Source organism: Caretta caretta, chromosome 6 (genome assembly GCF_965140235.1).
Source record: "Caretta caretta isolate rCarCar2 chromosome 6, rCarCar1.hap1, whole genome shotgun sequence".
Lineage (NCBI taxonomy): Eukaryota > Metazoa > Chordata > Testudines > Cheloniidae > Caretta > Caretta caretta.
This window is the reverse complement of record NC_134211.1, coordinates 3,277,747-3,292,878: the sequence shown is the minus strand read 5'-3', so window position 1 is coordinate 3,292,878 and position 15,132 is coordinate 3,277,747. Positions and strand designations below refer to the sequence as shown.

Sequence of the window (15,132 nt, the reverse complement as noted above, 5' to 3'; positions counted from 1 at the left end):
CCCCTGAATAGATATGTGGGCACAATTGGCAACGGGCTTTGTTGCAAGGATAAGTTCCTGGGTTAGTGGTTCTGTTGTGTGGTATGTGGTTGTTGGTGAGTATTTGCTTCAGGTTGCGGGGCTGTCTGTAGGCAAGGACTGGCCTGTCTCCCAAGATTTGTGAGAGTGTTGGGTCATCCTTTAGGATAGGTTGTAGATCCTTAATAATGCGTTGGAGGGGTTTTAGTTGGGGGCTGAAGGTGACCGCTAGTGGCGTTCTGTTATTTTCTTTGTTAGGCCTGTCCTGTAGTAGGTAACTTCTGGGAACTCTTCTGGCTCTATCAATCTGTTTCTTTACTTCTGCAGGTGGGTACTGTAGTTGTAAGAAAGCTTGACAGAGATCTTGTAGGTGTTTGTCTCTGTCTGAGGGGTTGGAGCAAATGCGGTTGTATCGCAGAGCTTGGCTGTAGACGATGGATCGTGCGGTGTGGTCAGGGTGAAAGCTGGAGGCATGCAGGTAGGAATAGCGGTCAGTAGGTTTCCGGTATAGGGTGGTGTTTATGTGACCATTGTTTATTAGCACTGTAGTGTCCAGGAAGTGGATCTCTTGTGTGGACTGGACCAGGCTGAGGTTGGTGGTGGGATGGAAATTGTTGAAATCATGGTGGAATTCCTCAAGGGCTTCTTTTCCATGGGTCCAGATGATGAAGATGTCATCAATATAGCGCAAGTAGAGTAGGGGCTTTAGGGGACGAGAGCTGAGGAAGCGTTGTTCTAACTCAGCCATAAAAATGTTGGTATACTGTGGGGCCATGCGGGTACCCATAGCAGTGCCGCTGATCTGAAGGTATACATTGTCCCCAAATGTGAAATAGTTATGGGTAAGGACAAAGTCACAAAGTTCAGCCACCAGGTTAGCCGTGACATTATCGGGGATAGTGTTCTTGACGGCTTGTAGTCCATCTTTGTGTGGAATGTTGGTGTAGAGGGCTTCTACATTCATGACCTGTCCAGGTCTATCCATGACCTGCCAAGCCAAACTCAGTGGCTGTTCCCGGGGAAACCAAACCTGGATGGGACTCTCACCCACCCCAAGGGCATCAGGCATGTCTGGCAGCAAAAGTCGAAATAGAGCGTGCAACTCACCCAAACCCAAAGCCTACGGGCAGTCCTCCACCAGAAACACACAATAGTGATTTCAAAAGGTCTCTTACCTTTCAGATGGGCCCTGGGTCTGGCAGGGAATTCCTCGCGGTCCTCTGGTTCTGGGGGTCGGCTGTCTCTCCGAGTCACGGCACCAAGATTGTGGTGGAAAATTAACCACACGTTCTCTTTGGATCAGAACAAACCTAAGGCTCCTTTATTCAAGCACACACATACAGGGAGAGTCAGCCAGAGGTGCTCTGGTGTGAACAGAAATACAGAAGCTTATATTGCTGAAAACCACAATTTGTCAAACCCACTTCCTTCAACAGCATTTTTCTTATTTGGCATATAGTGTAAGCTTTAACTGTAGCTTTGCCTTACTTGCAGTTTTGCAAAACAAGCTTTTCCTGTTATTGACAGGTGTTTTCTTTGCGGTTAACGTTTATTTAACTTTTAGCTGTTGTGGTTACATTTCTTAAGCTGTGCTGTTGCAATTGCCCCTTAATGGAATTTTCCTCACTCTCTTCTTATGCTTCATATACACAGTTAGTTTGACCAAAGTTTTTGGCCTATTAGTTTACACTTCCTAGATTTCCCAGCTTGGAAATATCATGGGGGTGCCTCAGATACCACACACAAACAATCACTTCCATATACACAGTTATACATACACTTTATACATATACACTTCATATACACAGTTAGTTTGACCAAAGTTTTTGGCCTATTAGTTTACACTTCCTAGATTCCCCAGCTTGGAAATATCATGGGGGTGCCTCAGATACCACACACCAACAATCACTTCCATAGGCCAAGCTCCCAGGCTCGACTTCATCCCCCATAGAATCATAGAATATCAGGGTTGGAAGGGACAGAGGTACTAGAACTCATCTAGTCCAACCCCCTGCTCAAAGCGGGACCAATCCCCAATATTTGCCTCTTCCCTAAATGCCCCCCTCAATGATTAAACTCACAACCCTGGGTTTAGCAAGCCAATGCTCAAACCACTGAGCTATCCCTCCCTCCCATGATGTATGATGGTCTCTCTGCTTGCTGAACTGCCCTGGAACATCACCAGAGTCCAACAGACATGGTTTAGGGAGGAGGGGAGTTTGGCTTTTTTCATGGAAAGCTGATAATTTCCAGGGAAAAAAATAATTACATGGAAAAAATAATCCAATTTCCCATCCAAAAAAACTTCTCAAGAAAATTTTTTCAATCAGCCTTTGCAATAAATTTGTAATCAAAGGAACAGAAAGTTAGATACAGGTGAAAAGTACTAATTGTGTGCAAGTGTAGCTGATATCTTCTGAGTCATTCCTGGTTTCAGAATCACCTCATTGTCCTGGCCCCAATAGGTGGAACGTAAAACCTATAAGACATGTAAGAGTACTCCAGATTATCTAGCTATTTATAGTATGCCAATGTCCATGGTATCCTATGTCCTTCCCTTGCTAGGTTACTCACCCAAGTAGGAAAGATCGGTTCAGGAGGAGACCACAGCATGCTACGGACTTCTGAAGTTCACAAAACTATCCCTCCTGTATGCGTATTATCCACACACAAAGCTCAATTGTAAGATGCTAAATAAATCTATGTGTCAGCTAGAAATAGTCATGCTCTCATCACAAATATTAATACAATATTTTTGATAATGTCTGTGAAGTAATAAGATTATACTGTATCGTGTTATTAATACATGTTCCAAACTGAGGCTGCTAAACTGGTCTGTCTTAAACAAAGAAATGTGTGTTCTACTTAATTTTGTATCTAAACAGTAATCAAAGTTATGCAGCAGGAAAAGAATAAAATGAAACCCAAAAACGTGAGGAAAGAGCAGCAGGGAACATCCTTCTACATAGACATTTTGTCTTCTGGAAACCAGGTGGAAATGTTTCTCAAAGTGGGGATAGAACTATGGAAAGATGGGGCAGATATCCCAAGGCACTGTGCTCTCTCTCTCTCTCTCTCTCTCTCTCTCTCTCTCTCTCTCTCTCTCTCTCCCCCCCTCTGTCCATTGATTCACTGCATCTGAAGGGATAAAGGAAGCAGCAATTGGACTGGTGGATGGGTCCTGATCTAACCTGTTTGGTCAGTAAGACTGCTGAAAGCATGTGGTGAATAAACTTTTGCTTTGAATTTCACATCATTTGCTAACTTAGGGACAAGTTTCATTTTAGCTTTATTTTTCTTGTAACCATGTCTGCCTTCTATGCAAATCCGCCATTGGTTTGCTGTTAATCTTGACTTTTGCTGCTTCATCTATGGGTCAAGACAAAAAAGTATATTTTTCTTCTAACCATGTCTCAGTTCTATCCCTCCTTATTTGCACTCACCTAAAAATTATCTTTGTAGTTAATACACTTTCTTTTATTGTTTTTTCATCCAGTGTGTTGAAATAGAAGTGTCTGAGAAACTAAGTTACATGCATGCTATTAAAGAAATAATGGACAGTGTAGCTTGTATTGTCCAGGAGATGGCTGGGCAGAACAGGATATATATTTCTGGAAGGAAATAGAAGACTGGGGAGTCTATTGGGGTCACTCTGCAGTATAACCAAGGATGGTGAGAGCCTGGGTGTAACCCCACTATTCCAGGCCAAGCTGCAGTTACACTCACATGCTCAGGGTGCAATTTGCATGCTAGATGGTTGTTTCTGAGTGGCCCAGGTGGAAGCCACTTCAGCAAGGCATTGAAGGTTTCATGCAGGTGTGACACAGCTGCTGATTAGTATGAGTTGGACCCTGGTATGTCACATCCAGCAACCTAGAAAATATCCCAGGAACACTAAAGGTTTTGTGCTGACAGACAGTAGTGTTGAATTGACATGAAAGAGTGAGGTCCCCACAGGCATGGGCCAATGCACTGATCCATGGCTGCAGATGGATCAGGAGGGACAGCTCAGTGGTTTGAGCATTGGCCTGTGAAACCCAGGGTTATAAATTCAATCCTTGAGCGGGCCATTTAGGGTTCTGGGGCAAAATTTGGGGATTGGTCATGCTTTGAGCAGGGGGTTGAACTAGATGACGTCCTGAGGTCCCTTCCAACTCTGATAGTCTATGATTCTATGCACAAGGACATTGTGGCCATCACCTCCCACCAAGAAGATACAATGCAGGCACAGTGATGACTCTTCCCTTATTCACTATGGTAGCAGAAATTATCCCGAATGGGTCTCAAGGCTTGGCTGGTATTATCAGTGCTCCAGGGCATGTTGGTGCCCCCTTCTCCTAAGTGGTGACAACCTGTGGGGTATTACAGGGTTGATTGTATTAGGAGGAAAAATTGATGATACAAGTCAGCTATATTGTTTGGTATAATCCTTGGGGAAGGGGCTACAAAGAATGTACACAAAGTCTTGCTTCCCTGAACACCAGTAGAAACAACCAACAGACAGCAATCTCTGTATTCAGAAACTCCCAGGTCTGTGCCCAGGAAACACTATGCCCCTACTTCCTGTAGGAGTCATGCTCATAACTCCTCCACCTGGTTTCTCTGCCTCCGGTAACCGGGAGGTGCCTGGGCCATTCCTCACTAAAAGTGCCAAGGTCAGCACATGCTGCAAAAAGGAGGATTTTCCGTAAACAGGTGGTTAACACAGACCTGTGCAGCATCTCTGCAGATGCTCCTACAAAATGTCTCCGAGCAAGCCAGCTCCCTCCCAATTATTTTCTTAGTTTTATTTATTTCCTATAACTTATAGTCCATGAAACAGAGTGTGATGTTGCACCCCATAATGCTCTATAGAAATATGCTTATGAGTGTAAATATTACATAACTTGAATATGTTTTATGCCAGATATGCCATGTAAGATATCTCTGCAAAGGTTATCATCAATGGATATATTCATCCTATTTGCATGCACGTATCACTTTGAATTCAAAGTTGTAAATATTTACTATGTACTTGTTTGATTGTAAGTAGCCTCAGTGAAGCAGTTGGTCAGCTTCTTGAGAAGAGACTATTCTCTATAAGTGTCCAATCAAGAAACACTTAAGCCAAGAATGAACTTTGAGAGACAGCAATACACACCTGAGGTTTCCTGGAATGTGGCGTCAGCCTGTAAGAAACTGAGTCATGTATGGACATGTGAATTGCCCATGTGATTCCAAAACTCCATCTTGGAGCTGGATTCTCCATAGGACAGGGGAAGGGGTTTCCACCCACAAGAGAGAGACTATATTAGCCCTTGGGGAACCCCCTCCATTTTGTCTTCAACTTTTAGATAGCCTTTCCACCCCAAGGAGGTGCCTGAAAGAAACTGGATAAAAGGACAGTAACTAGAGGGGTGTGCGTGATTTCTGGACCTAGACTAAGAGGAAGTTTAGTCTGTAAAAGATGCTTATTGGAACATCTCTGGGGGTGAGATTTACCTGCATTTAATTTTTACTGTATGAGGCTAAGACTTGCATGATTTATTTTATATTGTTTGGTAATTTACTTTGTTCTGTCTGTTATTACATTGGACTACTTAAATCCTGCTACTTGTATTTAATAAAATCACTTTTTAATTATTAATTAACCCAAAGTATGTATTAATACCAGGAGGGGGAGGGAGCAAACAGCTGTGCATATCTCTCTATCAGTGTTATAGAGGGCGAACAATTTTTGAGTTGCCCCTTTATAAGCTTTATAGAGAGTAAAACGGATTTCTTTGGGGTTTGGACCTCATTGGGAGCGGGGTATCTGAGTTCTGCAGACAAGAGCACTGCTTAAGCTGTTTTCAGTTAAGCAGTTTGTATGGGACATGGTTCAGACTTGGATCTTTGTATGTAGCAGGGCAGCATATCTGGCTCAAACAAGGTAAGGTACTGAAGTCCCAAGCTGGCAGGGAAACAGTCTCAGAGGTAATCTGGGCACATCAGGTGGCAGTCCCAAAGGAGTTTCTGTGACACAACCCGTCACACAGAGTTTACGATTAAAAATGCAAAACAATGGAGGAGGCGGGGAACTACAGGACAAGAACCGATGGAGTTCAATTGCAGCAAGCGCGGTTTAGAGTGGACATTAGGAAAAACATCCCAACAGTGATGGTGGTGAAGTACTGGAATAAATTGCCCAGGAAGGTTGTGGAATCTCCACTACTGGAGATTTTTAAGAGCAGGTTAGACAAACACCTGTTAGGGATGGTCTAGATAATACTCAGTCCTGCCATGAATGCAGGGGAGTGGATTAACTACATCAAAGGGAAAACCCTTCCATCAATGTGCAAAGCATCTACACTACGGTGCTGCTGCTCACCATAGCTGAGTCAATGTAATGGCCTGAGGATAGACATTCCCTGAATCGATGGGGGAGTTTAACCCATTTCTATTAAAGCTATTTTTGTCTCCTCTTCCAGTTACTCTTCTCCCTCCCTTTGTAAAGCTCTTTTCTTCTTTTGATAGATAGGTAAATATGTTCACAAAAGTTGAAAATTATCCTCTCACAATAATTCCTTCCTTCCCCTCCCATGAATGGCCCACTGTCATTTCAATTAAAGGCTGAAGTGCTCTGAAACTGACTTGTTTACCCATGACTTGGTGGTATCTCTTTGTTTTTCCTCCCTTCACTTTCAATGAGTTGAGAAGGATGGAAGCAGTACCTGCTCAGAACCCAGAAATCAGACTTATAGATGAATCTTTCCCTGTTTGCTAACCACACCAACGATACCCTTAATACATCTGTAGCTGCTTTCTTGGTGGTTAAATTTGGCTTTGATGAATCTGAGATTTGATCCCTGGAGCATCTTTGCTCCCAGTACAACAGGTGTGCATAGCAAATATGATTAATGCTCTTGCCATGTCTTTCCTTTTGGAAATGACAGGTTTCAGAGTAGCAGCCGTGTTAGTCTGTATTCGCAAAAAGAAAAGGAGGACTTGTGGCACCTTAGAGACTAACCAATTTATTTGAGCATGAGCTTTCGTGAGCTAAACTTCACTTCACTTAATCGGAAAGCTTATGCTCAAATAAATTGGTTAGTGTCTAAGGTGCCACAAGTCCTCCTTTTCCTTTTGAAAATGGAACACAGAGGGCCAGAGCATCAGCTACTCTGGATCACTGTCTCTCCCGTGAGGTCTTTTTAATATGATACAAAACTGAGGTGAATGTATTCCACTTTATTTGTTGGTCACCTCTCCAAAATTCTCTTTAAGTAATTTCCCAGCATTGAGACACAAAGGTGTCTAGAAACGGGTGAGCTTTTTCTGACTAATAATTTATTGTCAAAAACAATACCGTTTGAATTGACCTGAAACTCTTCTCAAATGTGTCAAAAATACTCCTAATAGCTTTGTCAAAAAACAATGCTTGTGTGCAGGAGGCGGGTTTAGGTGCCGGTCGCAAGACAGCCACTGGAGGAGGCAGTGGTGGTCCTTCCCTTTGTAATTTTTAGCCCAATATCTGGGATGTTCACCTGTAAGGTGGGAGATCCAGATTCATTTCCTCCTTCTGTCCAGGGCTGGGCAAAGCTATGTGTGACATTATACTCCATATGCTTTATGAAAATATGCTCATGAATATGTCATAACTGGAATATGATGGAATATCTAGGTGGATGCCCCTTGCACCAGCTGATAAAATCATTCTCTCCTTTTGGACCTCTGATTCTTCCCTTGTTTTGTCCACTGATCTCAGTTGGGGCCTGCAGACCTTGTTGGAATACAAACATTTTAATAGTAATAACAATACAATCATCAACAATATTGCCATGGGCTTTGCAGAATTACATTCCAGTGGGCTGGGAATTGAATGCACCTGTTTCCACTCCCCATCACTAAACCAGTACAGAGTTAAACAGATTCAAGAATTGGTTAGGAGTTTATTCACTGCTTTCCTCAGGGCGTCCTTCACCTCCGTGTTCCTCAGGGTGTAGATGAGGGGGTTCAACATGGGGATCACCAGCGTGTAAAACACTGAGGCCACTTTGTCTGTATCCATGGAATAGCTGGAGGTGGGACGTAAATACATGAAGAGGAGGGTGCCAAAAAGCAGAACCACAGTGGTCAAGTGGAAAGTGCAGGTGGAGAAGGCTTTGTGCCGGCCCTTGGAGGAGCGGATCTGCAGGATGGTGCAGGTGATATAGACATAGGAAAGGAGGACAGTCAGAAAGCTGCTCACGATAATGCAGCATGCTAAAGTAAACATCACAATCTCATTGATGCGGGTGTCAGAACAGGAGAGTGCCAACAGTGGTGGGATGTCACAGAAGAAATGATTGATGATGTTGGAGTTGCAGAATGACAGTCGAAATGTAAAACATGCGTATATCATTGAATCCACCACCCCCACAGTGTACACCCCAGCCACTAGCTGATTACAAAGCTGCCTGGACATAGTGACCGTATAGAGCAGCGGGTTACAGATGGCCACATAACGGTCATAGGCCATCACAGCCAGCAAGAGGCACTCAACATCTGAAAAAACGTAAAAGAGATACATTTGCACAGCGCACGCAGTGTAAGAAATGCTTTTCTTCTCGACTAGAAAATTCAGCAGCATCTTAGGGGAAATTATCGAGGAATAGCAGAGGTCACAGAAAGACAAATTCCTGAGGAAAAAGTACATGGGGGTGTGGAGTTGGGGATCAATCATGATTAACAAGATCATCCCCCCATTCCCCACCAGGGTGATACCATAAATCAGTAGGAATACCACAAAGAGGGGGACCTGCAGCTCTGGATGATCTGTCAGTCCTGAGAGAATGAACTCAGTCGCCTCTGAGTGATTTCCCCTTTCCATCTCCTCTGAACAGTCATCAGGCAGCTACAGAGATGTGGGCAGGTGGATGGTGTGGAAAACCTGTTCCTTCTCTTAATGAAGTACGTGAAAATAAATGGAGATGAGTTTCTCAATTGTCATCAGTGCGCACTCAGGGAAGGGCTTAGTCCACAGAGCCAGATGTTCACGGCTGGTCTTTCCAGTTGTTCGATAAAATACACACTGCATAAATACAATGACAGAGGTTAATCATGCCCCCCACGTGGACACTCCTATTCACTAATCCCAGAAGTCAACAGTGACTAGTGACTCTGCTGTACCCAAAAAGAAAAGGAGTACTTGTGGCACCTTAGAGACTAACCAATTTATTTGAGCATGAGCTTTCATGAGCTACAGCTCACTTCATCGGATGCATACCGTGGAAACTGCAGCAGACTTTATATATACACAGAGAATATGAAAAAATACCTCCTCCCACCCCACTGTCCTGCTGGCAATAGCTTAGAATCATAGAATCATAGAATCATAGAATATAAGCGTTGGAAGGGACCCCAGAAGGTCATCTAGTCCAACCCCCTGCTTGAAGCAGGACCAATTCCCAGTTAAATCATCCCAGCCAGGGCTTTGTCAAGCCTGACCTTAAAAACCTCTAAGGAAGGAGATTCTACCACCTCCCTAGGTAACGCATTCCAGTGTTTCACCACCCTCTTAGTGAAAAAGTTTTTCCTAATATCCAATCTAAACCTCCCCCACTGCAGCTTGAGACCATTACTCCTCGTTCTGTCATCTGATACCATTGAGAACAGTCTAGAGCCATCCTCTTTGGAACCCCCTTTCAGGTAGTTGAAAGCAGCTATCAAATCCCCCCTCATTCTTCTCTTCTGCAGGCTAAACAATCCCAGCTCCCTCAGCCTCTCCTCATAACTCATGTGTTCTAGACCCCTAATCATTTTTGTTGCCCTTCGCTGGACTCTCTCCAATTTATCCACATCCTTCTTGAAGTGTGGGGCCCAAAACTGGACACAGTACTCCAGATGAGGCCTCACCAATGTCGAATAGAGGGGAACGATCACGTCCCTCGATCTGCTCGCTATGCCCCTACTTATACATCCCAAAATGCCATTGGCCTTCTTGGCAACAAGGGCACACTGCTGACTCATATCCAGCTTCTCGTCCACTGTCACCCCTAGGTCCTTTTCCGCAGAACTGCTGCCTAGCCATTCGGTCCCTAGTCTGTAGCTGTGCATTGGGTTCTTCCGTCCTAAGTGCAGGACCCTGCACTTATCCTTATTGAACCTCATCAGATTTCTTTTGGCCCAATCCTCCAATTTGTCTAGGTCCTTCTGTATCCTATCCCTCCCCTCCAGCGTATCTACCACTCCTCCCAGTTTAGTATCATCCGCAAATTTGCTGAGAGTGCAATCCACACCATCCTCCAGATCATTTATGAAGATATTGAACAAAACCGGCCCCAGGACCGACCCTTGGGGCACTCCACTTGATACCGGCTACCAACTAGACATGGAGCCATTGATAACTACCCGTTGAGCCCGACAATCTAGCCAGCTTTCTACCCACCTTGTAGTGCATTCATCCAGCCCATACTTCCTTAACTTGCTGACAAGAATACTGTGGGAGACCGTGTCAAAAGCTTTGCTAAAGTCAAGAAACAATACATCCACTGCTTTCCCTTCATCCACAGAACCAGTAATCTCATCATAGAAGGAGATTAGATTAGTCAGGCATGACCTTCCCTTGGTGAATCCATGCTGGCTGTTCCTGATCACTTTCCTCTCATGCAAGTGCTTCAGGATTGATTCGTTGAGGACCTGCTCCATGATTTTTCCAGGGACTGAAGTGAGGCTCACTGGCCTGTAGTTCCCAGGATCCTCCTTCTTCCCTTTTTTAAAGATTGGCACTACATTAGCCTTTTTCCAGTCATCCGGGACTTCCCCGGTTCTCCACGAGTTTTCAAAGATAATGGCCAATGGCTCTGCAATCACAGCCGCCAGTTCCTTCAGCACTCTCGGATGCAACTCGTCCGGCCCCATGGACTTGTGCACATCCAGCTTTTCTAAATAGTCCCTAACCACCTCTATCTCCACAGAGGGCTGGCCATCTCTTCCCCATTTTGTGATGCCCAGCATAGCAGTCTGGGAGCTGACCTTGTTAGTGAAAACAGAGGCAAAAAAAGCATTGAGTACATTAGCTTTTTCCACATCCTCTGTCACTAGTTTGCCTCCCTCATTCAGTAAGGGGCCCACACATTCCTTGGCTTTCTTCTTGTTGCCAACATACCTGAAGAAACCCTTCTTGTTACTCTTGACATCTCTGGCTAGCTGCAGCTCCAGGTGCGATTTGGCCCTCCTGATAACATTCCTACATGCCCGAGCAATATTTTTATACTCTTCCCTGGTCATATGTCCAACCTTCCACTTCTTGTAAGCTTCTTTTTTATGTTTAAGATCCGCTAAGATTTCACCATTAAGCCAAGCTGGTCGCCTGCCATATTTACTATTCTTTCGACTCATTGGGATGGTTTGTCCCTGTAACCTCAACAGGGATTCCTTGAAATACAGCCAGCTCTCCTGGACTCCTTTCCCCTTCAAGTTAGTCCCCCAGGGGATCCTGGCCATCCGTTCCCTGAGGGAGTCGAAGTCTGCTTTCCTGAAGTCCAGGGTCCGTATCGTGCTGCTTACCTTTCTTCCCTGTGTCAGGATCCTGAACTCAACCAACTCATGGTCACTGCCGCCCAGATTCCCATCCACTTTTGCTTCCCCCACTAATTCTACCCGGTTTGTGAGCAGCAGGTCAAGAAAAGCGCCCCCCCTAGTTGGCTCCTCTAGCACTTGCGCCAGGAAATTGTCCCCTACGCTTTCCAAAAACTTCCTGGATTGTCTATGCACCGCTGTGTTGCTCTCCCAGCAGATATCAGGAAAATTAAAGTCACCCATGAGAATCAGGGCATGCGATCCAGTAGCTTCCGTGAGCTGCCGGAAGAAAGCCTCATCTACCTCATCCCCCTGGTCCGGTGGTCTATAGCAGACTCCCACCACTACATCACTCTTGTTGCACACACTTCTAAACTTAATCCAGAGACACTCAGGTTTTTCTGCAGTTTCGTACCAGAGCTCTGAGCAGTCATACTGCTCCCTTACATACAGTGCTACTCCCCCACCTTTTCTGCCCTGCCTGTCCTTCCTGAACAGTTTATAACCATCCATGACAGTACTCCAGTCATGTGAGTTATCCCACCAAGTCTCTGTTATTCCGATCACGTCATAGTTCTTTGACATCACCAGGACCTCCAGTTCTCCCTGCTTGTTTCCAAGGCTTTGTGCATTTGTATATAAGCACTTGAGATAACCTGTTGATCGCCCCTCATTCCCAGTATGAGGCAGGAGCCCTCCCCTCACAGACATTCCTGCCTGTGCTTCCTCCCGGTATCCCGCTTTCCCACTTACCTCAGGGCTTTGGTCTCCTTCCCCCGGTGAACCTAGTTTAAAGCCCTCCTCACTAGGTTAGCCAGCCTGCTTGCGAAGATGCTCTTCCCTCTCTTCGTTAAGTGGAGCCCGTCTCTGCCTAGCACTCCTTCTTGGAACACCATCCCATGGTCGAAGAATCCAAAGCCTTCTCTCTGACACCACCTGCGTAGCCATTCGTTGACTTCCACGATTCGACGCTCCCTACCTAGGCCTTTTCCTTCCACGGGGAGGATGGACGAGAACACCACTTGCGCCTCCAACTCCTTTATCCTTCTTCCTAGAGCCACATAGTCCGCAGTGATCCGCTCAAGGTCATTCTTGGCAGTATCATTGGTGCCCACGTGGAGAAGCAGGAAGGGGTAGCGATCCGAGGGCTTGATGAGTCTCGGCAGTCTCTCCGTCACATCGCGAATCTTAGCCCCCAGCAAGCAGCAGACTTCTCGGTTTTCCCGGTCAGGGCGGCAGATAGATGACTCAGTCCCCCGGAGGAGAGAGTCCCCGACCACCACCACCCGCCTTCTCCTCTTGGGAGTGGTGGTCGTGGAACTCCCAACCTCAGGACAGCGCATCTCATGCCTTCCAACCAGCGGAGTCTCCTTCTGCTTTCTCGCCCCAGACATATCATCTGGTCCACTCTCCGCAACGATACCTGTGGAGAGAACATGAAAGCGGTTAGTTACCTGTATCTGTGTTACTGGAACCCGGACATTCCGCTTACCTCTTCTGGAGGTCACATGTTGCCAAGCTTCTTCACTGGCCTCTTGGCTCCTCTGTGCAACCTGCTCTATATCTGTAGAGCTTTGTGCCCCTAGAAGCCTATCCTGAGTTTTGTCCAGAAAATCCTCAGTTTCCCGTATGCAACGCAGGGTTGTTATCTGTTGCTCCAGACCTTCAATCTTCTCTTCCAATATGGAGACCAGCTTGCACTTTGTACAGACAAAGTCGCTTCTGTCCTGTGGAAGAAAGACAAACATGGCACATCCAGTGCAGGTCACAACAGCTGAACCCCCCCTTCCATATCACCTTCCTTCTATGAGCTTCCTCAGAGCAGTTTGCAAGACGTAAGCCTCACTGGGCTCACTCCAGGCGAACTCCCAGGCAAACTCCTGCTGTGAGCTGCTCTGCTGTCCCCGCTGCTCAGCTGGTTCTCCGCCGCTCAGCTGGTTCGCGAAGCTCTGGCTTATCTAAAGTGATCATCAAGTTGGGCCATTTCCAGCACAAATCCAGGTTTTCTCACCCTCCACCCCCACACACAAATTCACTCTCCTGCTGGTGATAGCCCATCCAAAGTGACAACTCTTTACACAATGTGCATGATAATAAAGTTGGGCCATTTCCTGCACAAATCCAGGTTCTCTCACCCCCTCACCCCCCTCCCAAAAACCACACACACAAACTCACTATCCTGCTGGTAATAGCTCATCCAAAGTGACCACTCTCCCTACAATGTGCATGATAATCAAGGTGGGCCATTTCCAGCACAAATCCAGGTTTTCTCACCCCCCATACACACCCACCCCCATACACACACAAACTCACTCTCCTGCTGGTAATAGCTCATCCAAACTGACCACTCTCCAAGTTTAAATCCAAGTTAAACCAGAACATCTGGGGGGGGGGTAGGAAAAAACAAGAGGAAACAGGCTACCTTGCATAATGACTTAGCCACTCCCAGTCTCTATTTAAGCCTAAATTAATAGTATCCAATTTGCAAATGAATTCCAATTCAGCAGTTTCTCGCTGGAGTCTGGATTTGAAGTTTTTTTGTTTTAAGATAGCGACCTTCATGTCTGTGATTGCGTGACCAGAGAGATTGAAGTGTTCTCCGACTGGTTTATGAATGTTATAATTCTTGACATCTGATTTGTGTCCATTTATTCTTTTACGTAGAGACTGTCCAGTTTGACCAATGTACATGGCAGAGGGGCATTGCTGGCACAAGATGGCATATATCACATTGGTGGATGTGCAGGTGAATGAGCCTCTGATAGTGTGGCTGATGTTATTAGGCCCTGTGATGGTGTCCCCTGAATAGATATGTGGGCACAGTTGGCAACGGGCTTTGTTGCAAGGATAAGTTCCTGGGTTAGTGGTTCTGTTGTGTGGTATGTGGTTGTTGGTGAGTATTTGCTTCAGGTTGCGGGGCTGTCTGTAGGCAAGGACTGGCCTGTCTCCCAAGATTTGTGAGAGTGTTGGGTCATCCTTTAGGATAGGTTGTAGATCCTTAATAATGCATTGGAGGGGTTTTAGTTGGGGGCTGACGGTGACGGCTAGTGGCGTTCTGTTATTTTCTTTGTTGGGCCTGTCCTGTAGTAGGTAGCTTCTGGGAACTCTTCTGGCTCTATCAATCTGTTTCTTTACTTCCGCAGGTGGGTATTGTAGTTGTAAGAAAGCTTGACAGAGATCTTGTAGGTGTTTGTCTCTGTCTGAGGGGTTGGAGCAAATGCGGTTGTATCGCAGAGCTTGGCTGTAGACGATGGATCGTGCGGTGTGGTCAGGGTGAAAGCTGGAGGCATGCAGGTAGGAATAGAAGTCAGTAGGTTTCCGGTATAGGGTGGTGTTTATGTGACCATTGTTTATTAGCATTGTAGTGTCCAGGAAGTGGATCTGTTGTGTGGACTGGACCAGGCTGAGGTTGGTGGTGGGATGGAAATTGTTGAAATCATGGTGGAATTCCTCAAGGGCTTCTTTTCCATGGGTCCAGATGATGAAGATGTCATCAATATAGCGCAAGTAGAGTACGGGCTTTAGGGGACGAGAGCTGAGGAAGCGTTGTTCTAAATCAGCCATAAAAATGTTGGCATACTGTGGGGCCATGCGGTT

General features: G+C 45.7%; 1 protein-coding gene across 2 annotated transcripts; it reads right to left on the bottom strand.

Annotated features, from left to right (window-relative positions):
- Positions 1–7,906: 7,906 nt before the first annotated feature.
- Positions 7,907–12,973, bottom strand: LOC125638912 (olfactory receptor 5AR1-like). 2 transcript variants are annotated; one of them, XM_075129182.1, is made up of 2 exons: positions 12,959–12,973; positions 7,907–8,848 (listed from the first exon to the last, which is right to left on the bottom strand). In XM_075129182.1, exons 1-2 carry the CDS (start codon positions 12,971–12,973, stop codon positions 7,907–7,909), a joined length of 957 nt encoding a protein of 318 aa, XP_074985283.1. The 2 variants fall into 2 exon arrangements, with proteins under 2 accessions (XP_074985283.1, XP_048711163.2); XM_048855206.2 differs by lacking the exon at positions 12,959–12,973 and adding an exon at positions 10,530–10,541.
- Between the last annotated feature and the right edge of the window lie 2,159 nt (positions 12,974–15,132).